The sequence below is a fragment of the Cydia pomonella genome, chromosome 9 (genome assembly GCF_033807575.1).
Source record: "Cydia pomonella isolate Wapato2018A chromosome 9, ilCydPomo1, whole genome shotgun sequence".
Lineage (NCBI taxonomy): Eukaryota > Metazoa > Arthropoda > Insecta > Lepidoptera > Tortricidae > Cydia > Cydia pomonella.
The window spans coordinates 10,780,022-10,807,493 of NC_084711.1; the positions used below are offsets into that span (position 1 = coordinate 10,780,022).

General features: G+C 39.2%; 2 protein-coding genes across 2 annotated transcripts in view; one reads left to right on the forward strand and one right to left on the reverse strand.

Annotated features, from left to right (window-relative positions):
- On the forward strand, positions 1-20,754 carry LOC133521341 (nuclear pore complex protein Nup154). The gene is made up of 25 exons (XM_061856251.1): positions 1-216; positions 322-459; positions 658-814; positions 1,107-1,340; positions 1,789-1,967; positions 2,377-2,648; positions 2,932-3,063; positions 5,615-5,742; positions 6,116-6,307; positions 6,634-6,776; positions 6,904-7,081; positions 7,384-7,736; positions 10,177-10,315; positions 10,822-10,936; positions 11,316-11,472; positions 11,768-11,854; positions 12,315-12,502; positions 13,260-13,416; positions 13,923-14,016; positions 14,604-14,784; positions 15,858-16,086; positions 16,738-16,972; positions 17,448-17,568; positions 18,139-18,319; positions 20,127-20,754. The coding sequence occupies exons 2-25, from the start codon at positions 322-324 to the stop codon at positions 20,196-20,198; spliced, it is 4,062 nt and encodes a 1,353-aa protein (XP_061712235.1). The 5' UTR covers positions 1-216; the 3' UTR covers positions 20,199-20,754.
- Positions 20,348-27,472, reverse strand: part of LOC133521342 (uncharacterized) — a 24,115-nt gene continuing 16,990 nt past the window's right edge. Inside the window, exons 10-16 of the mRNA XM_061856252.1 lie at positions 26,471-26,698; positions 25,654-25,832; positions 25,336-25,525; positions 24,143-24,322; positions 22,110-22,396; positions 21,488-21,814; positions 20,348-21,035 (exon numbers count right to left, since the gene is read on the reverse strand). Coding sequence (XP_061712236.1) covers positions 20,964-21,035; positions 21,488-21,814; positions 22,110-22,396; positions 24,143-24,322; positions 25,336-25,525; positions 25,654-25,832; positions 26,471-26,698 — 1,463 coding nt within the window. The 3' untranslated portion in view covers positions 20,348-20,963. The remainder of the gene's footprint in view (positions 21,036-21,487; positions 21,815-22,109; positions 22,397-24,142; positions 24,323-25,335; positions 25,526-25,653; positions 25,833-26,470; positions 26,699-27,472) is intronic.

Sequence of the window (27,472 nt, forward strand, 5' to 3'; positions counted from 1 at the left end):
TGCTCAGAATAAAAATAATTGTTATTGTGGCAGCATTGTACAATACTTCAGATTCAGACATCAACTGCCCCATGATGAGTTCAAATTCTGTATTTTAATGAATTGTTTTTATTTATATTGTAAAATTTATAGACTGGGGTCCTTATAAAAGTGTTCAAAGTTTTCTAGTAAATATTTGTTAATTAGGGAGCAATAAGTTGAATGTCATAATTAAAGGTAATGTTGATTGTATTTTTGACAGTTTGTGATGGTCAAAGTAACCTAAAAAGTAAAAACAAAAATTATGTTTCATGATTTGTTCGTGATATTGTGACTTCGTAGATGCCAAGTGCTGTGGGCATAGTTGATACTTCACACCCTGCCAACAATCTCAAGATGCAACTTGAGTGTTTAGAATTGGCCGGGTGCACCCTGGACCGGCACATAAACGCCGATAATTCGCGCCCTTCCTTTTTAGAGGTATGTTTTAGCCGTCAGCTCGGTTTTACACAACATTTCGTGGAATTTTGACCTTCCGTCTTAAATAATGAAGAATTTATAAACAATTGAACAATATAACTACTAAGCATTTCCTTGCTGGGCTATGATACAACAACTAAAATGTGTGTATGTACTTAACAACTAAAATGTTTTGTTATTTATCTTTATACCCTGTAGATTACTGGGATAGCAGCTCAAAGAGTGCCAACATGCAGTGGTCTAAATGCTGGGGATTACAGAAACCTGGCCGCTCTACTCAATCATCCAAATTTGTCCCAACTGAAGACACTCAACAAGGTTCCACTACCACCAGAAATCATGGAACACTTTGCGCGTATCCTTTTCATTGTCCAAATTTAATATCAGCCTTATTGTCTTTATTGAACAGTTACACATTAATTCGCAAAATAATACAGTAATGTTTAAAACATTTGCTGCACAATCAAGTTGATTTGGCTTCATGTAAGGTTGCTTGCTAGTGATGTTGTATTTAATTTTGTACATAAAGTAAACAAAGTGTAAATGTTATTGATAGGAGAACTTTCCAATAAATCATGTTCAAATCCTATTTTTAAGGTTTATGGCAGATAGTTTTCAAAAACCATTTCCTTAATCCATTTTCCCAGATATGCAATGTCATTGTCTAATGGGAGTCTTTCCAGAAATTAGTAGAGTGTGGCTCACAATAGATAGTAACATCTATGTGTGGGCCTTTGAGCACGGCACTGATGTGGCCTACTTTGACGGACTTGGAGAGACCATAGTCAGCGTAGGCCTGATCAAACCCAAGCCTGGAGTGTTCCAAAACTTTGTTAAATATTTGCTAGTACTGACAACAACGGTTGAAATTGTAGTTTTAGGTAAGATATATGTTATTTTTTAACAGGTACTGATACTGGAGCAAATATCTATGAAATCCGTCCACACTGAAGGAGGCAGTTAGTACCCTGAAGACTGCTAGGTTTCATGGAAGAGCTGAGGTGGTTCGAGTAGAGCTACCTTGTTTCACACTAAATAGGCACAAAGAATGTTAATTTGTGGAAAATGCTCAACAAAATTAACTATTGTCTTTTAAATAGTCTAGCAAACCCCTCACTTTCCACTAATGCAATATTGGGTCAGCTGTGTCAATCAATATTCAAATTTAAATCTTGAACTTTAAGGTCATTTTGGCTGGTAAATTAGAGTCCTGGTTGAGGTGTTATGCCCCATTAACGTTGGGTTTGAGTGTACTTCATGCATGTCCAAGGGAGAAGTTAAGCATTTACCATTTTTACTAGATAATAATATGTACTTTTTACTTTGCAGGAGTAACATTTTCTTCTAGCAAAAATGAAGGTGATAATTTTGAGGAAATGCACTTGGTACCCGAGCCTGTGTTTGTCCTACCCACAGATGGTGTGTCAATGATGTCTGTCAAATCTACGGCCAATGGTAGAATTTTTATGGGAGGTAAAGATGGGTGTCTTTATGAAATAACCTACCAAGTAAGTATAATTGTATTTTCATAGAATAAGAATACTACAAAATCACAATTTTATGTGAATAATTTATTAGTGGGGAGCAGGTCTTAAAAAAGCACAAATGCAATACTATAAGAAACTTGGATTGGTTGGTTAGTCTGGAGCTGCCATCAGATCATACTTGATCATTCCTGACCTTACCCTCATAACTGAAATGATGCAAACAGTGCTTTTTCAGTTCACCATGTTTAACACCATGTATCCTGATGCATTACTGTACTGTACATGTATACAATAAATACGAATACATTGAAAATCCCTAGACATTATATTTAAATTGTCATTTTGCACATGTATTTAAAAAATATTTGTATGTAGACTAGTGGAGACAGTTTTGAAGTAATGTATTGCATATTAACTTTTTATGTTTCAGGCTCAGTTAGGATGGTTTGGTAAACACTGTCAAAAGATAAACCATTCAACCAGTGCCCTTTCATTCCTGGTGCCATCCTTCCTAAATGCAGCCCTGTATGATGAAGATCCTATAGTTAAAATTGAAGTAGACAATTCTCGTTACATTCTCTACACATTGAGTGAGAAGGGATGCATAGAAATGTTTGATTTGGGGCAAAAAGGAGACAGTCTTAGCAGGGTGGTCAGACTGACACAAGGAAAGATTGTATCTTCTGCAGTTGATATAGTAAAGTAAGTAATTTTTTTTAATATTGTTATTTTACTTGGACAAAATGTGCATAAAAAGTGACCAATAACACATAAATTGATGATAGCAGTGTGAAACCAATTGCTATGCCTCTTGGAACTTAGTCTTTCATCAGTTTTATCACAACCTATTAACACATTCAGTGCCAGGAAGAGGAACATGTATGTGAGTTAATTTTGAATTGGAAACAGGGCACACGGCATCTAAAGTGTTAACTTTAGAGACTAACTAAAATTCAGTTATTATATTAAATTATTATTTTTTTAGAACTCTAGAACCAACGAACTTCAAACCCGTGATAGCAATCTCAGCAGTAGATGAGTCAGAATCTGAACATTTCAATTTAGTGGCAGTCACTCAAGCTGGGGCTCGGCTATACTTTACCACTGAAGGAGGAGAGTAAGTATAACTACTTAATATTTAAGGTAAAGTGAATGTGGCTAATTCCGTCATATTTTAGCTATGTAGTTCAACTTTGGTTGAATATTTGAGACATTTATTTAAAATATTAACCCATGGCGTAATTGACATTGGCTATGACTTGGCTTTTAAGGTAAATGATGAGTATGATTCAGTGTATCTGTGTTGCATTTTTTTAAACAGTCCTGTAGACGGAATTGCCCTAAAAATTGGGGCTATTCCGTCTTACAAGATGTTCCCCTAGCATAACGAAGTTTTTTCAAGTCTGTGCTAGTTGAAAATAATCACACGCAGATTTCAATCACATATGTGCATTCAGGTCTTGAACATAAGATTCACAATATGAGTTATCAGCAAAAATGTTTATTTAGCGTTATTCCGGCGGTTAGTTTTGACAGTCTGATGAGCTCAACCTTTTTAAGTTCTTTACTATTTTTTTATCAACTATAGAACGTGTCATTCACGACGGCACATGCCTTGACTCAATAATCTTTATAATCTTTTGAATTTAAGATAAGTAGTTAAGTTTAATATTATGTAATGTGATTTTTATTGAAATAAACAGCTTAATATTTTTTTTTTACTCGACGCATATTGATATTTTATTAAAGGTTAGATTTGACAAATCTGCGCGTCATCGTGGATGACACGAACTATATAGCTTTATGCACTATGCAGTCAGATGTAGTGTCCACTATTTTTAGTAGTAATAACTTAACTAGCCCGAGCAATCGTTAACGGGTCGATCTACACACTGGGTAGTGTTCATTGGTATCGAAGTCGCGGGCAACAGCTAGTACTTATATGTAAACAATTCTTATAATTTACCGCACTAAAAAAAATGTTGACAACATCTGAAATCGGGAAATACGTATGGGTATGCCGTCGGGAATGTCGTATGCCGTACGACGACTTAGCCCTTTTAATAATGTACGGATTATCTCAATTCATCAATTTGAGGTTTCTAACTTTACACGGTGAATTACTTAAACCAGCGAACTTTTACGCATAATAAACAGGCATCTGCCTACTAAAAGTATCTACTTTTAGACATAACGTAATAAGCTCACAATGTTAGAAATCTGTTTAAAATTTAACTTTAAATTGCAAAAAAGCATAACTCTAATACACTCCAGTTTCCACTTCGGAGCACAAACGAACTTAGAAAGCAGGTATTCTGCTTCGTCGATTGCGTAGCGCCATTTGGTTTTTGAGCTTGAACTGTAGGTACTCCGTTTTTTTTTAATATTAGAACTTTTATATATAAAAGTAGGCTTTTGAGTTTATAAAATTTCTAACCTGAAAAAAACGGGGTATAGGGAGCCCTGCTGCTCTATCGACTGAGTCGGCAGTGGCATACTGTGCTTAGATTCAACGCAAGCGTGTATAGGACGGCATAGTCCCGTAGACGGAATTTGTCATATTCGTTAGAATTGAAAAAGGAATGAAGCCAGAAAAACAATTTTATTTGATTTTATCTTGTCCATATACATACATAATTATTGCTACTGCAACTGCTATTGTCACTGTTAGACACTGTTTATAGGGGAAACTAAATCTGTAAAATAATTGAAAATGAGACAAACTTTAGTGACACAAGTTACAGAATAATAAGCTAAAAAGTATCCTTCAAATTTGTGTATCATGATCATGGCTATGCTTAAAGTAATAAGTGTAACGGTTTTCGCTAGTTGTAAGGAACTAAAAAAATCCTTTTGTTAACCTTAACCAATAACCTTACCTTACCTTGGGTATTACAACTGGGGACCTCTAATTAGGTTACGCTAAACTACCCCAGAGCACAGGACACGAATGGCTCTGCTGATGTTCGGTATGTTTCAGCGTGGAAGCGGTCTTGAACGAGGCCCAGATACAGGAATGCTGTAGAGAGTCGCGGTACAAGCTTACGGCAAAAGTGTTTTGGTTAGAATAAAGAGCTGCCCTACACGGCAGTCAGCTAGAAGTAGTTAGTTCATGAATGAATGAATTTTTACTTGTTTCACAACATCTACTCATTGCTTGGAAATTGCTCACTGCTTCGTGTAGAGTGCTCGGATACCCTAGGTGTTTGCAATCTAGTAGCCCTAAAATTAGTCGCAAAGCTCAGATTAGACAGTGGAACGAGGGAAAACCTTGTGTCGTAAATCCATGATGGATGTACGCATTCGATTCGAACGATATGTAGCTTTGGATCGCCATTTCGGCGCTTACATTAATATATATATTTAATTCAGTAACGACAAGAAGTTTACAATATGCAGGTTGGTGTCTCTTTTTAAGTATCGAGACCCCTGAGTCAAGAGACACTGTTCTTCCACGATAATGTAGCTTTATTGGTACAAGGCGAGTTTATATGTATACATAAAGAAAGAATGTTCAAGAATGTTGAACATTAGTAGACACCTATCGACGACGTCTCTCATAGCGTAGTGTAACAGATTTAAATAAGTAGTGGGTTGTTGAATTTTTTCAATAATTTGAAACTAATACTATCGATTCGACTCCAATCGACTTGATTCTCCAATTCCAGTGCCGGGCAAGGAGGCCCCTCGCGGCCGCAGTACCTCACGCTGCTGCACGTGCGGCTGCCCCCGGGCTTCACGCCCAACGCTTCGGTACTTAAACCCAAGCAAGTTCACAGTGCCGTATATGAGAATGGTAATTTACTTATTCAATCTATGTATATACCTAAATAAGATAACGGGTGTCCCATGAATTAAATCCCTTAAAAATATGAAAAACCTATACTGAAGCGTTTTTTTTTAATGATAATTATTACAAAGGTAAGAAGCAGAGGTTTTCTACTTGGGTCACGATATTTCGATGGTGAAAGCTGAGGGGTTGTATTTAGGTACAAACAACTCTATTATGGTTTTATTATTGAGTTGGTAACGTTCTGTCAATCAATTGTAGGTATTTCTAAGACTTCGGCATCACGCTACACTATGGGTTACTGAAAAAAATATCTCGTTTGTAAACAATTAGGTTATTAAGAAGAAATAATGGTATTATTAAATTGCCTTTCATACAGGAACTCTGCTCATGGTGTGCTCCGCCGGCGGAGGCGAGGCGGAGACCCTCTGGTGCCTCTCTCGAGCCATCCCCGGGGCCGGGTTCAGCGAGGCTCACACGCTGCTCGCGCTGGACGGGCCCGCCTGGGCGCTCACGGCGTTGCCCTCGCACCAAACCGCACATCTATCCCCAGCTTTATTGACGAAGAAAGGTAATACATTATTCTAGGAACCGTTTGCCTTACGAGAGTCGCCGGAGAGGTCGGTAAGGACAATAACAAACAAGCGTTCGGCTCGTCTGATGGTAAGAGGGCAACGTAATCTATGCTCGCTTGTAACTCCAGTGATGTCTCAATCGCGTAATACCCAACAGCGATATATATGGGGAGTTTGTTTGTGTGCTGTGTGCTCTACTGAAGCAAAAATATATAGTGTTGCTTTAGTACTTTTAATATATGATTTAAAGAAAAAAAGTGGTCCCGCGGATCTTTGTAAGAATTTTAAATAGTTGATGTTAGACCATTTTGTTTCTCATTAGACTCTTGGAGCGTGTCCCGTTGGGCCGTGGTGACGGGATGCGGCGCGGCGTGCGTGGCGGCAGGTGCGGCGCCTGACGTGCTGCGCACTTTACTGCGCGACTGTCGCGGGCCCGACGCGCAGCCCGTCAAGGACTTCTTCCAGGTAATTGAGGATTGAGAGGCTTGTTACCGATATAGTGTTGTTTAAGGTCAAGTAGGTTGAGGTTTTGACGAGGTTTGAGCCGATGACTTTTTATAAAATATTTGTATTCCTAACTTTGTTTTTCTAGTTGCACGGTGTAGACCAGTCGTGCGCTTGCGCGTTATACCTGGCCTGCGAGGAGATGAACACCGGAGACATGTCCATAAGCGAGTGGGCCACCCGCGCCTTCTTCCTCTACGGCGGGCAGGTCACGCAACACCCGCAGCCCATGTTCCAGCCCAACTCGCAAATGGCGTCCACGATAGGTCAGTAGATTTCACTGACTGACATAATTACATTGACATTGACATTTTAACTAACTTTAAGTAAAAATAACCTCTGTCCAAAAAAACCGTATTCGAGTTAAAGTTTTTAAACGCCATGGTCTTCAAGATGTTAAATCTGGGATCACGGGCAAGTCTCCTGGCTCACCGGCTTTTTTTCCGGACCGATTCAATAGACTTTGCCTGCTCCACTTCCTTTCGAAGCAAAATAAATAAATAGCTTAGCTTAGAAACTGAAAAAGTGGTAAAAGCTTGAATTTAGCAATTTTTTTTTTTCATTTTAGCTTCACCAAAGTTTTCGCCACGTCAAATGTCAACGCCCATGAACGCGCCGAAGGGCCGGCCTAACCAGTTCCCACAGAGCCCAACCGGCAACTTGAATCAGTCGTACCAACTGAGCCGCTCATACCCACGATCCCCTGGCCAGCAGATGATGCCACAGTACCCTCAGAGTCCGGGCTTCAACCCGAGTTTTGGGGCAAATGTTACCCAGCAAGTGAGGGACCCGAGCTACCCCATCCAGTTTGAGTTTAGCGCAAAACACAATGGAGCGTATATTTATGTTGGCAAAATTCTGTCCCCAATTTGGAATCAGAAATGCGTTTCGAAATCGCAAACGCCTGATAAGAAGGAATTTGTAAGTACTTTTAATTTGTTTAACAAGAACAATTTTATTATTATTCTAAATTCTAGAGGATACATGGGTAATACTGAAAGTTACACGAGATCACGCAGTGAAAGAAACCGTATATTGTTAGAAAATATAAGTCTTCTCGTCTAGTTTTTGAGGTAAAATTTATATAGGTGTGATGTGTATTTTAGGAATGGTATATCGAGCGTTTTTTTTTTTATGATAGAGTAGGCAAACGAGCAGATGGATCACCTGATGGTAAGCGATTAACGCCGCCCATGGACACCTGCAACACCAGAGGGGTTGTTAGTGCGTTGCCGGCCTTTAAGATGGGAGTACGCTCTTTTCTTGAAGGTTTGAAGGTCGTATCGGTCTGGAAATACGGCAGGCGACCGACAGTTCATTCCACAGTTTAGCTGTGCGAGGCAGAAAATTCCTGGACACAGTTGAGGACTGCCAACCATCTAAGTGCTAAGGATGGAAATGTCGCAAAGGGCGATGGCGAAAAGAAGCGGCAGGGATTAATCCGAACAATTCCTCGGAGCAACCTGAGAAATTCTCCGTGTTAGAATTTCATACGTCTTAGCAAAGTTATACCAGGTTTTGAGCGTTCTTATAATGAATTTTATAATTTTAGTTCGTATTAGAGTTACGAAAAGCGATTATTTAGTACATTATGATACAAGTGTGCTAAGTTGGTCATTACACACGAGGCGATATTGTGCGCGAGAGCTGTAAGCGAGCGCGCAATAAGAAAGCCGATGTGTGTAATGACCACAGACTACCTAGACGCCGCAAACATACTCAATAGTATGGAGACCGAGCGTGTCAATTTTTTGATGCCTACTATGACATCACGCAAGCGATTTTGTGATGTGCAACGCTATCGCCACGGTGATCCGATTCAAAGGCGTAGGTAATAATAAATCGACGTTTTTATGATTGATTTTATATCGATTCTTTTATCGAATATAAATCGAGTTTATGGACAAAAATTGTGAAGCGATTCCAGTACAGTCGGTGCTCCAGATTTGAGAAATATACTATAATATGAAGAATAACAATATTATATAATCTCTCACTTTATACTTAAGCTTAAACTTCATAAAGATCTTCGTAACACGAAACCGTCACAAAAATCGATTAAAAATCGAATTTCACAGTGATACTGCATGAAACATCACAGTGTACAACACTAGTGACTTAAAATCGAAAGAATATGAGAAAATCCCTCCTACCATGCAACTAAACGATGTACGAAAGTATCATTTGTTTGCTGTCCATTGCGATCTACAAATAAAATGCCTTTAGTCAAAACAGTTAAAGTACAATTTTCAAAATGGTGCTGGTGCACCAAAGCGTGCCGGGCTTGTAGGCGCTTATTCGCCAGGTCATTGAAGTAAGCTACCAACACGTTTTCCAAGAAAGACTGGGCGTTTTTGCTGATTTTTCATTGAATAAAAGTTTCATATGCCGCCAATTATTTTTCACCCGATTTTGATTCTGTTCTTGGCTCTTGCCTCTATTAGTATAACTGGCAGCGTCAATTTTATGTGTTCTTCATTTTCAATGCTTGAAATTCGCACTTGTATCGTAAATAACTATTTCGTCAATATATAGTTAAACTAAAGACATGCAAAACTATTCCAATTTTGTGACAAATACGAAAAATGGCAGGCGCGTTATTTTTTTTTACCCACGATTCCAAGCGCGCGCAAGGCAAAGGCGCAAACGAAATGGACAAACAGCCAATTAAAAAAATGTAAAAAAGCTAATATTTTCGTATTTCTATTCGACGGATGGAGATCAAATGTTATGTTTATTTATTAATGTAATCATCGATAAAATGTTATGTTTATTCATTAATGTAATTTACGAGATAATTTAATCTATAAATTATGTTTGGTGTGATAAAACCTCTTTGAACTAACATTTTTAACCTAATAGTTATTAGCAATCAGTTAACTTCTTTACTCAGTCGGATAATATAATGAAAAAGCACTAGTGTTATAATAGGTGTACTGAAAAAAACATGCGTGTTTAATATCTAAGATTATGAGCCAAAAATTGGTGGAATAAAAACGTCGTTTTGAGCAAGTGTGTTGAAAAACAAATTGTTGCATACCTACTACAGTTCTTGTGATTAAAGGAACTTTCATTATGACTTGTGTATGTATAGGTATTTAATTAAATTTCATTTTCAGAAACTAGAAAGGCATGAATAATAAACGAATTTAGATGGAGACATCATTTAGAACCTGTATTTATGTATTTAGTATTTAAAACTAGTACGGGGTACAGGGAAGAGGGGAGTTGTTTATCACTTTCAGTTCCAAGCTACCCATTTTTAATAAAAAATGGACACCTAGCGTGTTCTTGGCATTAAATGTGATTCAACATTCGAAGTCACGAGCAGAGGTTAGTTTGTAACCATTTTGTTTTACAGATGTCCAGCCGAGTGACGGGCGAAGACTGCGCGTTCATAGTGCAAAAACTGCATCGCGTGGCCGCCTTCCTCCAACGCGCCGTGCCTTCGCAGCATTCTGATGAAAACTCCTCCTTGCATGCCTTGAAACTGTTTGTCAGTGAGTATGAGTATAGAGATCGTGTCATTCATGACGACGCTTGCCTTGACTCATGTTATTGAAGGTTAGATTTGACAGATCTGCGCGTCATCTTGGATGACACGAACTATAAGCCGCTAAAATGTGTTTGTAGTTACAAACCTAATCCTAAATGAAGAGTTTAAAACTAATTAGTTGAGTGAATATTGTTCACATCATCAGCTCCGCTATTCAATTTTGAGTCCTTGGAGTCTAATCGTAAATACTGTAAGAAAGAAACATCATATTTCTGATAACTCACTACATATTATTGATAATAATTATTGTTTTATATTAATTTTATGGGCGTTATTTAGTTACTACACGCAATATGATTCGAAGAACAAACTCTTCAACCGATTTGCATTAACGGCGCGCCGTGAATTGCGGCTCGTCGGGATAATACCGGAAAAACATGTCGCGATTAGTGACTAAAAATAGAGTTAAACCACGCCAGTTTTAATTTCGTTATTTGCATGTTATTTTAGCAATGGCGATAGAGATGCTCAGCTTGTGGAAGGTACTTTGTGAACACCAGTTTCACGTTATTGCGGCGAGTCTACCCCCGGAGCAACAGAGCGCGCTACAGGCTGCCAGCTTTAGGTTTGTTAAACAATTTCAGTATATTAAAAAAAAAAAACATTCTTTAGTCATAGGGACGACCTGTCTGGCCTAGTGGGTAGTGACACTAGTGACCCTGCCTATGAAGCCGATGGTCACGTGTTCAAATCCAGGTAAGGGCATTCATTTGTGTGATGATCATTGATATTTGTTCCTGAGTCATGGGTGTTTTCTATTTAAGTATTTATAAATATTTATATATTATATATATATCGTTGTCTAAGTACCCACAACACAAGCCTTATTAACCTTACTTTGGGACTTAGTCAATTTGTGTAAGATAGTCCTATAATATTTATTTTATAGGGGTTTATGAGTTGTATAGCTCACAGTATAAAGATTAACCACGACTATATAACAGGGAGCTGCTAGTCGGCGGGCAGGAAGTGGCCTGCCTCCTGCTGGACTCGCTCGTGGCCGGCTACCTGCGCGACAACGCGTCCGTGGACGGCATCTCCCACAAGCTGAGGCAGTTGTGCCCCACGCTGTATAGACAGGAAGATGCTACGTGTTCGAAGGTAAGAGAAAATAATGACTCGCTGGTTTGTATTTTCTAAGGTATTTTGGTCAATTTGAACTATAAAACTTCCTTAAAACAAAGATATTTAAAAAACCGACTGCGTTACAAATTAATTAGAAAATTGTAAGTGACCCGTTTGAAATTCACTTTTGTCAAATATAGATTTTAGCTTATATATTTCCATAGTTGGTCGTTAGACTTTTGGTATTTTCGTTTAAATACCAAAAGTCTAACGACTTATACTAACAAATATTTGCGTAGAATATTCGGTCTTAATTAATGTTTTATTTCAGGCTAACGAATTATTAATATTCGCCAAGCAACAGAAGAATCCTGCAGAGAGAGAAGAAATGCTGCAAACTGCATTGAAACTCTGTAAGGTAAGATGTGCCATCACTTTCAATCTAATAGTCATAAATGTCATAATCATCATAGTTAACATTTTGCTTTAGGCCCTAGTCAGCAATTCAACATGTTAAATTCTCTCTACGTTAAGCAATTTTCCTTTACTACTTCTTCTAACTTTTATTATTTTAACCGTTATTGAAGTGAAAACTTCATTAGGCGCGTTGGGCATTTTTCCAGATGAGTAAAAACCATTGAACTCGCGACACTGTTACCGTTACTGACACCTCTGTATATAAGTATGTACACATGTTGTGTATGTACATACATAGATACACATGCATGTTGGCATCTTTTGAGATGGCATTCAAGTTTTCACTTCTGTCGGCACTCCTTTTTTAATTAGATCGTAGCTGTTTAAGTTCTGGGTGATTTTTTTCACCTAAATGAGTCTATATTGTTTGTGCCTTTTTCTTTGACACTTGATGTTCCCAGGACGTAGCCCCCAACGTGAACCTGCCGCTGGTGTGCTCGAAGCTGGTGTCGGCGGGCTTCTACTCGGGCGTGGTGGACCTGTGCGCCGCGTGCGCCTGCAAGCTGGACCCGCAGGACAAGGCGCTGCACTTCTACAGGAGCGACCAGCCCAGCCAAGATCGCGAGGGACAACTCATTTACTATAGGAGGTACTTCTCATTTTTACCTGTTTTTACCCCCGATGGAAAGAGGGATATTGTAAGTTTAACGTGTTGTGTGCTGCTCTCTATTTTAATTTAAAAGTGTTAGTCTTCGGCTGTCATTCAGATTTCAGGTTTTTATTGGTAAGAAATACAGATTGTTACACGTCAAATAAAAATACAATATGCATGATGCGTCACTTAAATTTGCGGTAGATATAATTCAATACAATTTCAAAATGTTAGTTATTTCGAATTCATCTATATTGTAACAAGCAAGTATTATCACAATAAGTTTGTTACACACAATGAGCACATATATAACTTCAGAGGCATTTTAAGTATTATGAACATGGTCGTAAGTTTGTCAGTAACAGTAGAGTAAATAAAAAACCGGGAAAGTGCGAGTCGGACTCGCGCACGAAGGGTTCCGTACCATTATTTATAAAAACGGAAAAAAAAATATGTTTGTTGTATGGGAGCCCCCCTTAAATATTAATTTATTCTGTTTTTTGTATTTGTTGTTATAGCGGCATCATCTGTGAAAATTTCAACTGTCTAGCTATCACGGTTCATGAGATACAGCCTGGTGACAGACGGACGGACGGACAGCGAAGTCCCAGTAATAGGGTCCCTTTTGACCCTTTGGGTACGGTGCCCTAAAAATATCCCTCTTTTGGGGTTTGAATACTAGCATATTATGCTCCACTGACAAGCGTCTCTCGCCGAACGATATTAATATTATACATGTTATTTATTGTTCTAGAATGGAAATATACCGCGAAGTGTGCAATGCTCTAGAGAGACTGTACGAAAGCAGTTCAGACAAAAACGCCAATGAGACCGGCGTGCTGAACACCTCACAAGGTCACTCCGCGACTGACAACACACTCAGTATGTCGGCTGCCGACGCTAACTTTCAGGTAATATTTGATGTGCATGTGTAAAATTATTTCCATTTAATTTATTGTCGATGCACATTTTACTTATATAGTTCGTGTCATCCACGATGACGCGCACATTTGTCGAATCTAACTTTTAATAACATGACAATACGAGTCAAGGCACACGTCTTCGTGAATGACACGATCACGAAATATATCACCGCGCGAGGGAGCACTGCGGGGGATGCCGCGGCATGCCGCCGTGCGCTCTCTCAAAAGGGATTAGTGACTATTATGCACGAGGTCTCCCCCGCCACGCAAAAATTTAAATAGTGGAAAATATAGATGAAATTATAGTGATCTGCGCTGGTTTGCGCAGGCCTTGAGAGTCCACAATATTCTAATAGTAAACACATGGACTGCTCTCATTAAAATAGTGCAACTGAGTGAAGCAACTCGTATTGTAGAACTTTATAAGTAAAAGAGCGCCTATGTGTGGTGACTGTAACTATTTACAAAAACAGCTGAATTCCTCTTATTTACAGGGACGAAAACTCGTTTGGGACTGTCTTTCACGAGATGACGAGCTACTACATGTGGCTGTATATGAATGGCTAGTCAGTAAAAACTTAGGATCAGGTAAACGATTCGTAGATTTTGTTTAATTTTATACCAATATAAACTGTAGTCGGCCCAACGTACGAGAAAGAACCAATATTTGAATTTAAATTTATCCTTATATATATGAAGATAGGACCTACTTTATAATTGAAAACCTTAGCTTTATATATATAAGGATTCCGTCCGTTGGCTCGTTGGGTAGATGAAATTCGAAAACTCGCGGGGCACTTCTGGATGAGACTAGCACAGTACCGGGATAAGTGGCGTACGCGAAGAGAGGCCTGTGCTCAGCAGTGGGCGACTGAAGGCTAAAATGATGATATAAGGATCAAGTCATAAGGTTCTTACGTTGCGCTCACCATGAGTTTATACTCATATGGAAAATGTGGGTTTGGTTTTTTACACGCATGTCTGTTATCGCGGTGCCCTTTTTCCGCCCGTTCCGTTTTATCCGTCAGGGCGAGTAGTAGTCAACCTACTTTCTTTTTTTCTCGGTTACATCTAGAAACTGACAACAATTACAAATTTAGTGCAGAAGACACAAATTGTAGTGTTTAGTTTTGATGGCCTTGCAAGAGAAATTTGAAATGATTGGTCTCTTCCAGAATTACTATCCCTCGGTACCGCTCCGCCGGACTCTCTCCGCACATACCTGAACGCCGCCGCGCGGACGGCCTCGCCGCCCGCGGCGTTGCATCTATTGGATCTGCTCTGGAAGGTTCTGGAGAAGAGCGGGGACCACCTCGGCGCTGCTACCGTGCTAGAGGGACTTGCCACTAGACCTGGGTAAGTTAAGTTCGGGTAATGATTGAATAGGATTATTTCTGCTTGCTAGTTCAATGCGGCACCGTCAAACCGAATTCTCTCTTAACGCTACACGTGTTACTCGGTGTAAAATAAACATCTTTAACCGCCATTCTATTATTAATGACCGCAATCTGAATACGAATCGAAAGTACAGTTAGCTCTACGAATTAATAATTATAATCACTAGTCAATTTATGATAATATACCTTAATTCTACAAGCCAAGCCACTTATTCACGAGCGGAAACGAGCGAAGCGTCTCCGTTAGTTAGTTTTGTTGGACATTTTCCGCAAATCGACAACCATTGTGCCTATTTTACGTGGAAAACGAGGTAACGCTACTCTCATCACTCCCGTTGTACCACGAAACCTAGCAATGTTTACAGGTTGCTAACTGTCTCCTTTAGTTACACGGAGTCCCTAGATATTTGTTCCTGTATACTTCTACCTGTTTACAGTCTAGGAGAATATGTTTTATTATTTCCTCCTCTTCCATGCACCCACTGCACATGGGGGTGTCTGTTTTATTCATATTATGGAGGTGTTTTGTTTAGTTGGCGTTTAGGTGTTTTCTGCAGTATTTTGGTTAGCTTATAGTTCAGTTCCGGTTGAATTTCTTTAGTCTGCCTACATGTGTCTATTTTATCCCAGGACGAGCGTCTCCGTCTCAGCTTGAGCAAATATGCTTTCGCATGTACACCGTTTGTCCGGCTGCTCGCTGAATTGCATTTTTCAATAAATGCTATCCTATAGTATGTAATCGGAAATTGCGGCATAACTAAACGTGTATATGTGCAAAGAGTTATTAAAATAGCAGGTATAAACTCTAAATAAAAATATGTGCTTTAAATTCGATAGCCGAAGTAGATTTCGCTGTACAGCTCAGCCACCATAAGAAATACGGCGTCGTATAGAAAGTGGCATGTCAAATAGTTCGGCCGTTCATGAACTTCGTGTTAAGTGCAAAATCACGGGCACGATCATTTGTTAAACTTTAAAATGTATATTTGCCTCTTTTACAATAAATGAGAATAACGGTTCGATACGTGTCAGATCGGGCGCGACGCTGGCGGCGCGCATGGCGTGGCTGTCGGCGGGCGTGGTGTGCGTGCGCGGCGCGGGCGCGGGCGGCGGCGAGCTGCTGCGGCGGCTGGAGGAGGCGGGCGAGGTGGCGCGCGTGCAGGCGCAGGTGCGCGCCGCCGCCGCCGCGCTGCCGCGCGCGCTGCGCCCGCCGCCGCCGCTGCTGCAGCGCCTGCACGACCAGCTGCTCGACATCACGCAGGTGACCACATTTACTATTACTATTTCGACTCTTTTAACATTCATACACAAAGTTAGAGCCCATTCGCACTTGCGGTTAGCGACCGCAACGGTGTGCCGCTTTAGGCGGCTCTATGGTCCTGGCGGCGCCCCGCCGTCGGGCTACACTAAATAACCGCTTTGCGACCGCCGGTGTATATGGCCAACGGCTTCCCTCCAACTATGGCCGCGCGGAGTAAATGCGTATAATGCGTTAAATTTTTTAGGATTCCGTACCTCGAAAAAAAAAACGGAACCCGTATAGAATCACTATTGTAATATATTTGGTTGTTGTTGTTAAAGTAGCACCGCCCACAATCTCTCTACTTTGCCTAAAGGTTGACTGGTAGAGAATGCCTCATAGCATTAAGTCCGCCTTTTGTACTATAGGGTTTTCTTAGGTGCAATAAAGATTAAAAGGTGAATGTTAAATTATAACATTTGTAACCGATATATGTGTGTGTGTTTTTCCCTAATATATTGACCATCTTTTGTACCATATTTCAAGCAAATTAAATGATTTATAATTATGATTATGATTATAATTTCACTTTACCTAAGGACAATTTATCTACTTATACTTGCTACATTACATTACTTCCGAGTCTTCTGACGTAATTTATATTTTACGCAGTTATACGAAGAATACGCCGACCGCTACAACCTCTGGGAGTGCAAGCTCGCCATTGTGCAATGCTCGGGCCACAACGACGACCTGCTGGTGGAGAACATTTGGAGCAATATTCTCGCGGAGGCCGAAGCGGCGGCGCGCTCGCTTCCGTCGCCCGATGACAGGCTGGCGTCTGTCCTCAGCAAACTCACTACTCTGGGGCGGGAATACGTTAATACGGGACACTGTTTCCCTCTATGTAAGTATTACAATATTTGGAGCAACATTCTCGCGGAGGCCGAAGCGGCGGCTCGCTCGCCTCCATCGCCCGATGACAGGCTGGCGTCTGTCCTCAGCAAACTCACTACTTTGGGACGGGAACTAAAACACTGTTTCCCTCTATGTAAGTATTACAATATTTGGCGCAACATTCTCACGGAGGCCGAAGCGGCGGCGCGCTCGCCTCTCAGCAAACTCACTACTCTGGGACGGACGGGAATACGGGACACAGATTAATTTAAATATGCCTAAGCCGTAGTCGTGATTCGCCGTCAAGTAAACTGATTAAAAGCTGGTTAGAAAATCGACATTATTCTCCTTTTTATAAATAATTATTGTTGGTTTATGTGTTAGTTTTTTTAATCAAATTTTCAACTTCAAATTCACCACAGGACATCCTGTAGCTTCCTAATATAAAATGAGACTAGCATTTAAATAATTTCGTTTAATTGCAGATTTTATCGTTCGTCAGCTAGAAATTTTGGCATGCAAACTTCAAGCAGACCAAGGCATGGTGTTTAGAACAATTTTGAATATCGGGGTTTCAATTGAACAAGTCTTGGATATTTATATTAAGTAAGTATTTTTGTTCTTCGTTATTCTACTATAAACTGTTTGTGTAATTCGATATTTTTATATATGTACCCCAACGTACAATAGGCGCTAGTCGTCGAGTTGTGGAAACCTGCCCCTACTATATAATATGTTCCCCAAAACATTATTCCAAAGATTTAAGATATTGTGTCAGTATTTTGTATAATTAGTTTTTTTGTTTATAACTCTCAAGAATCTCCATGAAATGTTTTAAACCACTTGGTGATCGATTTAAGTTATGCTATTTGCAAAATTAAGTACTTATTAATAAGTTACCTGAGGTATAAGGCTACATTCGACCGTGGAAAACTCCATACAAGAGGCTATTTTTAAAACAGAAATACACAAATTTTAACAACAATATTTATGCATTTAGCTCCAGCAGTTAAAAGCATTTGGCACTCTATAGCTGACGGTTGAAAAAAAAAAAAAACATTAATGTATGAGCCCAGGCAGTGCAGACTGATCAGCTGCATCGACACTATAAGCTTTTTGCCATATGTTTGACATACCATGGTAAATGATGTATTTGATACAAATGTGGTATTCTAGATTGGTGAGCGTGAACGAACGCGTGTGGCTGGGCAGCGGCGACGAGACGCACGTGTGCGGCGCGGCGGCGCGCCTGCTGGAGGCGGCGCGCGCCGAGCTGGCGCCGCTGCCCGCCGCCGCGCGCCGCCGCGCCCGCGCGCGCTGCAAGGACCTGCACGAGGCCGCCGTCTCCTCTTTACAGGTCTCTCAAACTCACAAAAAAGCAACGATCACTTGATACTCGGAGTGCTTTGTCGTAGTAGAAGGATTATAGCTGTTCCAGCTGTGGCGCTATAGAATTTTATACAATCGTGGTATAATAGAGAGCGTTTCAGTCGAATACCGTCTTTAGGCAACGAAGCTTGCTGAGTTGCCTAAGTAAGGTACGAGATTGAAAAGCTTGATTATGTCACTATCGTATTATCTAAATTAATACATACTATTTTTTTACTATAAAGCCTAAATAAGTAATGAACATTAAATTTAAATTAAATTAAATTATAATAAAACATAATACATTACAACAAATTAAATAAATAAATAAGTTAATTAATACATTTTTACCATATTATGATTACATTAAAATTAGATATAACAAATTACCAAAATTACATATCAATGTTAGTACAAAAGACATAAACGCGCAAAGGCAAGCGTTTTGTTTTTCTATGGGAGCGCGGCGGCACATGATTGATTTTTTTTTTTATAGTTGACTACAGCGTATTGAATTTAATATTATAATTAAGTCGGGAGCCCATACACGAAAAGCACGCAATTATAGTTTGGTATACGAAATCTTAATTCAACCATTAGTCGACGAGTAGAAAAATTACTTAAGTGTTTCCACGAAATAAAGAGAAAATCTCAAAGTCTTACTGGCTGAAAGATTTATAAAAAAAATTTTTTGTTGTCATGGCGTCTATCGTCGTCATTGGACATAAGTTTTTCAAAATGCTTTCAAATTAAGCTTTTCAAATATATGAAGCATTTGCTAATAGAGAAATTCCAGTTTACGAGTCTTTACAATAAAGTAAAAAGCAAAGCTATGTAGTAATAGTGCTCAAGAAGGAGCTAAACAATGTAGTATACAGGGTGGAATTTCATAATGGGTCAATGAGGGCAGCTACCAGATCCCGTGCTGCTACGCGAAAACAGTCTTAGAAGACTCTCCCTCGATTTCAAATTAATGAAGATTGGCGTTTACAGATTTTGGGATAACATACAGAGTGCGAGAAAAGGGTTATTATTGACAAACTTTATTTTTAAGGCAATTGATCCCATTCCTATCCAGGATCAAAAGCTTGTATGGGACCAAAAAAATAAACAGCTAGAAAAGCCACAAATCGAGGAAATCTTATCCCATACAATTTGTATGAAAAATGAGTGAATGAAACTATCCATGTGTGTATCACAAACCAATAAAATGGTGGCTCTGACTGTATACCGATACAGATGTCACTCACACAATAAAACTTTCGTTCATTCCATTTGTGCCAGTTTTTGTGTATATTCTTTATTCAACTCATCCTAAAATTTTAATTCGTCACTTAAAAAAATATAAACAGTAATTGCGTCACGCTTACAAGTAAGACCGGGGCTAGCCCTGCGGTACGGCGTCAGTATTTGCCCGAGGAACGTCACTCCTGCGAAGCCGCTCCTTATCTAGCAGGGATTACTTACGCAATTAACCCTTTGACCGCCGAAGACAACTGACGCTCGCGGCTACTGCTTAATATCAACCTTTCCGACAAGGTCCACGATGGACGCGCCGCACACGATAAGCCGGCTCCACAGGGAGCGAGCATACGCGCGAGGCAATTTCCTCACGCAAATATATGCAAAGGGTTACGAGCAGGGATTTACACGAATAATTCACAATTACTCTCAAATCCTTTCTCCCCTTCCACTTTCCTTCCCCCTTCTGCGCTTATTATGATTTAGAAATAAAAGTGGAATAGTTAGGTGTTTTAGAATCCAACTGTTCAATAAGAGTCATATTTGTATTGCAGGCACGGCCGAACACACAGCGACTCATCGACCGGCTGTCCGCGGCGCAGGCGCACCTGGACCGGATGGATTGATGCTAACTCCTAGTCTTACCCGTATCCAATCTTAGCGACTTAAGTTTATATTTAATTAGCAATTTAGTAATTCATGCCAATCTTGACATTTTCGCCTTCCATTTTAATCTTAACTATTGTTAAAAGTCAGAACTAATAAAAGATGGCAGTGACTGGAATATGTTTATTTCATATTTTACATTTTCTTTGGTAATAAATCTACGTAAACAATAGAAAAATTTATACAATTATTACAAACTTATTATTTTATTTCTCACATATTCATACTACCGAATATAATAATAGGTACTAATTTAAATGATGGTTAGTTATTTTAATGGCAGTGATAAGTTAATTATTGCTAGACCATATACTGTAAAAGTGTATAACAAATTGCAGACATACGATGATAAATATGATCAATTTCTTGTTAGATCGCCGCAGTATGTTTAATGTCAATGAGTTAGTTACGTCAATCATGTGCATGTTTAAATAATGAGATAATAGCCCAAGTGTTTATTGGTCTCTAAAACATTGATGATTTCTATTTTTGTAAAATAAATGATTCTTCATTTAATCATGTCTTATTATTTCTAACACAGGCTTCATCATCTGTACAGTCATCATGCTAAATGAGATCTAATAATTTAGAAATGACTTTACAAAAAAAATAGTTTTTTTTAACCTAATTATCAGTGCAACTCTATAAATCTATCACTTTTGTAAAGCCACTTCTTATTTGGTCTAAATATAAAGTTCTTTGGCATCGTGCATTGTGAGCATATCTCATAGTCCCGATTCCTTAGGTCTAGGAAATGTTTGGAAAGTTGTTAGCACGCCAGGCGTTCGCAGCAATACCTTGAAATAACGGAATGATAGTTAGTAACAAGTAATGATATTATTTTAGATGCAGACCACACGGTGTTGCGATATCATGAATTTGGACAACTTTGTACTATAGCCATATAGGAGCTGACAAGGTGCTCAAAAATATTTGGACACACACTCTAGCGCCGTGACAATAGAGGCATGTTCAGATATATGTCACCACCAGGGCCGCTCCGATATATCTGATGGCGACTGTACTAAAGTAACTGTAGATACAGTCGACGTCAAAGTTAAGTACATATTTTTCGCCTAACAAAGTAAGGTGGTTACCATATCTTTGAAGTAGACCGTAATATCGCGCCACCTCCACAAGCGTATCGCTCGTACGCCGGAACTGCTTAGCAATGCTTTTCAACCTCGCAGAGAGTTAGCACTATGTGTTCTGCACCTTATGACGAATCATCGAAAGGGTTAGTGTTTACCTGACAACCGTTATCATCAGGGTACGTGTACACGCCGGGCTGACCACTGACCGTCGGGACTCCGACAGTGTTCATTGAAGATATGTTCCCATACTGCGGTTGCCGCTGACTCTCCTTCTTACTAGAGTTCTTCCTAATGATTGTTGTGTACGTCGGACCCTTAGGCATGTCTTTGATCTTCGTGCCGGACCGATAAGTCCCGAATTCGTCGGGCGGAGGCGGCAGGGAAAAGCCGTCCGACGTTTGCGTAATCACAGACGCTTCGTCGCTAATTTCTTTGGACAGTTTATTCCGCATTTTCTTTGGCATTGTATGGAATGTGCTGGTCTAAAATAAACAAGAGATACTTACAATAATACCTAATTGTTCAATTATTAAAAAAGCAGGTGTTAGTATGGTTAAAAACTGCTAATCGCTCACTACAAGGAGCGTCAGTGTCAACTGACGCGAATTTGTCTTCGTTTGAGACAATGAACTCAATAATGTGATTGTTGTCTTTAAACTCCCAACACTCAGCTTGTAAGATAGTACTGATATTTAATTCTGGTTGGACATATTGGTCAGAGACGCCTTCTGCAATGAGTTTTTAGCTTTTAACCTGATTATTGGAACGTAATTTTACCGTGGGAGGTAACTGGGTGACTAAATGGTCGCACAGATTGTCCATGTCTCTTCTCCTGTGTATATTTTGCATGGAATGGACTCTACAACTAGGACTGTGTCTCAGTACGTCGTTGTGTTTGTGGCCAATGTCTTGTTCGGCGAAGTCGTGCAGATATCTGGCCGAATGGAAGGAGCTGGTTCGCCGGACATCGAAGTTCTTGGAGGGGTACCTGGCCATGGCCCGGCGGAAGGATTCAGTTCGTCTGACGTTGCACTCGCTGTCGTCGCTGTCGTTACAAGTGGTTTCTGAAAAAAAAAAGATTGTAGTTGAAGACGTCGGTCGTACTTAGTCGTACTAAACCGTTGTCTCATCGTGTGTGGGTACATTTGTGTCCACGGCCGTCAAAACGTCCCACATTGTCGCTCGCGGTAAGGACGAGATTTGCTTGTATTTTTATACGAATAGCCTGTCAAAGCGTCCTTATGGCAAGCGGCAATGTGGGATCTTTTACCGACCGTGAACACATTAGCATTTTACCGGATTTGGTTAAAATTTGATTGGCGCCATGTTTTATTAATCAGAGATCGGACAAATGGCGTCATTGCTCGCAATAATGTGGACATGACACCAAAACTAATCAAAATGTTAATCAATTAATTCAAGCTTGGCAAGTGCTTATGTGGACCTGATTTATACGGCGCTGGAACGCGCCGAGGACCAAATAGGCACTTGCCAGGCTTTACTTTTGAAATAAAATTTGAATTTCCGGAGATAATAGTTAATACGTGCTTATAATTATTATCAAAAGTGGTTATCGTTTTCGTCCATATTTTTATCCTGCTAGATATGATTATTATTTCTGACAAAAAAGTTTTCTAGTTCTATAGGTATAAAACCTCCGTGGATTTACTTATTCTTAATATATGTATTTTGACATTGATAGTTGTCAAATTACAGTTGTAATTGCCGTATCTAAATTACGCACGTACCGTACCTAAACGGCAGCAAAATTAAAAAATGGCTTTTTCTTTACTGATGGGTCCGGAATATCGCCAGTTTAGTAACGAATTAATGGCGAAAATAGAAATTAATATAATACGACGTGGAAATGGTATAAAAATGCGTATGTACAGTGATATAAATTCAAACAAGTATGCAGATACTGAATAAAATATATTTTCAATAAATTTTGGTTGTAATAGAAAATTTACAGTCTTCTTCGAATACTGTTGAATATACTTTGAGTAAAATAAGAAATATATGAACTAATTTGGACAGTATACCAGGAGAAATAGGTAACCGTTTGCAAACTAAAATGAAAGCCGTTCTTGACAGAAATCCCGATTTTGAGGTTATCGCCCACAACTTAGAACAGAAAATAAACTCTGAATTATACTGGAATAAAAATATTCCTATAAAACTACTTAAGTTTGCCCCATTAACATCAGTGGAGTGCGAGCGGAGTTTTTCAGCACTTAAATAGGTATATTTTTGATGTAAAAAGAAATTGACTGCAGAAAATTTGGAAAAAATACTGATTATTTTCTTTAATAAATCTATACTTTAACAAACTTTTGTATTTATTGACTAGGAATTAAAATTTAAGTCAAGTAAGAAATTAATTAAATAATTACATATTTGATTAATTTTGGAGTCATGTCCACATTATTGCGAGCAATGACGCAAATTTGTCCGATCTCTGTTTATTATATTCATATTCTTTATTTGTATTGATCATACATTGTCATAATTTACATTCATATACATATACAATATAGGTACTTATGTCAGAAATACATAAAATTAAAAACATAGAAACACGAAACAAAATAATAATAATTAAATTGACAATAATATAACACTACGTCCCGTTCCAACACGTCCTAATTATACCTTAATTGTCAAACATTAACTTTTGACAGCCAGACTTACCGGATAATGTCCAGCGCCATCAACATTATTTGTATAATTCATACCACGAATTAGTCATAGTAACATAATGAACACCTCTAGTACAATCAATGAACCTTTGTAGTTAGCCAGAAACGTACCGTCAGTGTTGTATGCGCACAGCGGCGGGTTGGGGTCGCGCGGCGCGGCGGGCCGCGAGCCGCGCTCGTGCGCGCACAGCACCAGCGCGCACGCCGCCAGCGCCACCAGCAGCACGCCGCCGAACAGTGCCAGCGATAACACCGTGATGTTGGCCACCGTGTTCTGCACGGGCTCCTCACCTATGTATAAATTTGTGAAGTTTGAAAAATACTGCTCACTACAACTGTGTTTGAATACGCATCTTACGTCGGTTACTACCACTTTACTACGGTTGTAATTAAGAGAATACGGGAGCTGAGATTTAAATATTTTAGGTGAATATATCCGTCTTGCTAATGGAAGCGGCTCCTAAAACTAGTGTGACAAGGACAGCGCCAGGTTAGGCGAAAAATCCTGCGTAAAAATCTCAAAAAACGATGTTTCGTACTCGACTGTTTTCTCCTCCAAAACATAACCAAATGTAGCGCAATTTTGATATCTAAGTGATACTGAAATTATCTGTGTCGGACTGTTTTGCTTTTAAAGCTATCGGATGTAAGTTTTGAATAGCATGCTTCTTTTGCGGCCTAGTAAATTTGGCGGTTTTTGCGAATATTTGAAGTGCCCTAGCGCCTTAAGGAACAAAAATAAAAAAAAAGCAAAACAGTCCGACACAGATATTAATAATAATAATGTGTGTTGAAAAAAATAATTGCTCTAGCTTCAAAAACCACGGAGGAAACAGTCGAGTACGTTTGTATGACCACTCCTGTTGCCTCTTAAGAATTAGAATAATTTATTGAGAAACCTTATTGCTAATGTTACATTATGGGCGCACTTTTGCATACGAGTATTACGTACATTGGTAATTACGTGCGTCTGAACTAGGAATATAATCCTGTATCTCAGACAAAGAGATAATATTCTAATTTAAAGAAAAATAAATGCAAAACAAATTGTTGGCTATTACGAGATTTTTTAGTCAGGTTAATCGTTGCTATTGTTGTTTAAAGTGCAACTGATACAAACTTGAAAGGGCAATACATATACAACATATCTAATGTTTTAGTTCGAAGGCAGACTGACATGTGATTTTCGTACGTTGATTGACCTTTGTTAGAGTATTTAAAGTGGTCTATATCTATATAGTCAAAACGTTGAATCATCCATCACCATACTGTACCCTAAACATAAAAAAAATGTGGGTACAAACCAGCTAATTCATCTATAATGCTGTCTTTGTCAATTTCGACTAATCTGCTGTCTCCTTTATCGTTAGACGCCACTATTTCGATTTTGAAATTCTCTTCTGTTAAGTCTTGTATCAGGAACTTTGGCTCTAACTTCGTTATCGTTTCTAGAACTTCGTCTGTGTCTGTGGATTTTGCGAAGATTGTGAACTTCTGAAATATTTCATTAATCGAGTGAAAGTGCGAAACTGCATGTCCATCTACGTCAGAATAACCTAAGTAGGTATAAAATGGTTTCAATACGTTTACCGACACAGCGGATATTTGAATTTGGGACCTACTTGCGGCAAACCGCCGTCGTGCCCCTTGTCGCAAGTGACGGTGACGTCACGGTCGTGTTTGACAGCGACGCAGTTTAGGGGAGGCCGCGGCGCCGTTTGGTCCGTTATGAGAAAGCTGCACGGCGTTTTGGGCAAGTCGCTGTCAGGCACCTCGTTTATTCCCCAGCAGAATATCGAACCTGAAAAAAATATGATTAAAACGACTATCTTCAATACTTGTAATAAAATGTGGCTTAGATTATAAGGCTTTATTGACATGAATATCGGACACTCAAAAAAGCAAATTTTTCTGCCCTCCAGCCGGAAAGCGTCAACTTTCGGCCTAATGCGCTAAACAAAGTAGCTGCTTTCCGGTCCCATCGGGTCGGACAGAAAAGTATGTATACAGATACACACCTCAAGCAGTAGATAAGAAAGCCTTTGTGATCTGAGACATTTCTTACTTTACTGCCTTTAAACTTAGAATAAATTTAAAAGTGGAAAAATTACTATCTTGGGTGAGACTTGAACTCACGGCCTCTGGATTCTGGATTGTAATCGTTCGCAGACGTTTCTGCTTGTTAAAAATTAATTTACTTCCTTTGGTATAAAGTAATATACTTGAGTATACTAAACCCTTGTATGACTCACAAACCTTTACTTTCTGAGGTCTTTTTACTACTGATACCGATTAGTATTTTTGATTTAAACGGTAGAATTTTTCTAACCATATTGATGAGAAGTGAACGCTGAAAAGAAACTGAAAAAAAAATCAACCATTGATATGGTTGAATTTTTTCATTGGTATGGTTGTATTTGAAAATAAAATTGAACTTACTGAACGCGGTGTCATTAGGCCGTGTATACAAATACGTGTTGTTATCCGTTACTACAACATTTAGAGGTATTTTGTTCTCGAAATCATCGGCTTTAGCTTGTCCATTAACAACGGCCCAGCCGTACTGGAACGGCGGCGGGTTTGACTTGACGTTGCACGTTATGTTGATGGACTCGTCCACTCCCAGACCGTACTCGGCCACGGACTCCTCTTCGCAAAATGCTGGATCTGAAAAGCATTACAATTTGGTAACTAGTTACGAATGAAAGAAGTACCGGCGGTGTCCTTAAATAAGTATCCAGGTGGGACACCTGCATAATATAGTATTTAATATTTCTAAATTCTGTGTTCGCTGATCGGTTATTATTGGACTACTTCGAAGTGAGATCTCTGCGATAGACTAAACCAGGGGTCACCAATTAGTTTCGCTCGGGGTCTGTTTTAAGTAATGAAATTACCATCGCGGTCCGCACAACATTTTATAGAAAAAATATTTGTATGTCATTTTTTGTTGCGGACTATCTGTCTGAAGTTTGGAGTAAAATTGGTGCAAGCTATTGACATTAAATGCTGGAGATGTTCGTCAGTAAGTCGTGATCGAAATTTATTCTTAATGAAGTTCATCTTCGAAAATGCTGCTTCACAAATATATGTTGACCCAAACAAAGTAAGAAGTTTCAAAGCTAATTTTTGTAGTTCTGAATATTTAATGCCACACACAAATTTTATCCAGAAGTCTTCACTGGAAACTTCCGCATGTTTGTGTTTTAAAACTGTGTTTTCTTGGAAATCTATCATTTCTATTTGCAGAGTAGCTTTATCACTCCCGAAAACAATTGCAGCTTCGTTGCTCCATTCACCATCAGGATGCAGAGAGTAAATGCTGCTAAGGATTTCTACAACATTCTCAATTTTTTTAAAGTCTGCGAATCTGTTTATAATTCCGATTTAAGATCCGTAATGAACGTTATGTATTGGCCGACGTCAATCTCGTTGTCACTG

Bases quoted from the DNA above. Each gene is read 5' to 3' on its own strand.
- LOC133521341 (XM_061856251.1), top strand. From the start codon at position 322: ATGCCAAGTGCTGTGGGCATAGTTGATACTTCACACCCTGCCAACAAT. The intron at 1,341-1,788 runs GTAAGATATATG...TTTACTTTGCAG, and splicing joins GGTTGAAATTGTAGTTTTAG to GAGTAACATTTTCTTCTAGC. The intron at 14,785-15,857 runs GTAAGTTAAGTT...GATACGTGTCAG, and splicing joins GGACTTGCCACTAGACCTGG to ATCGGGCGCGACGCTGGCGG.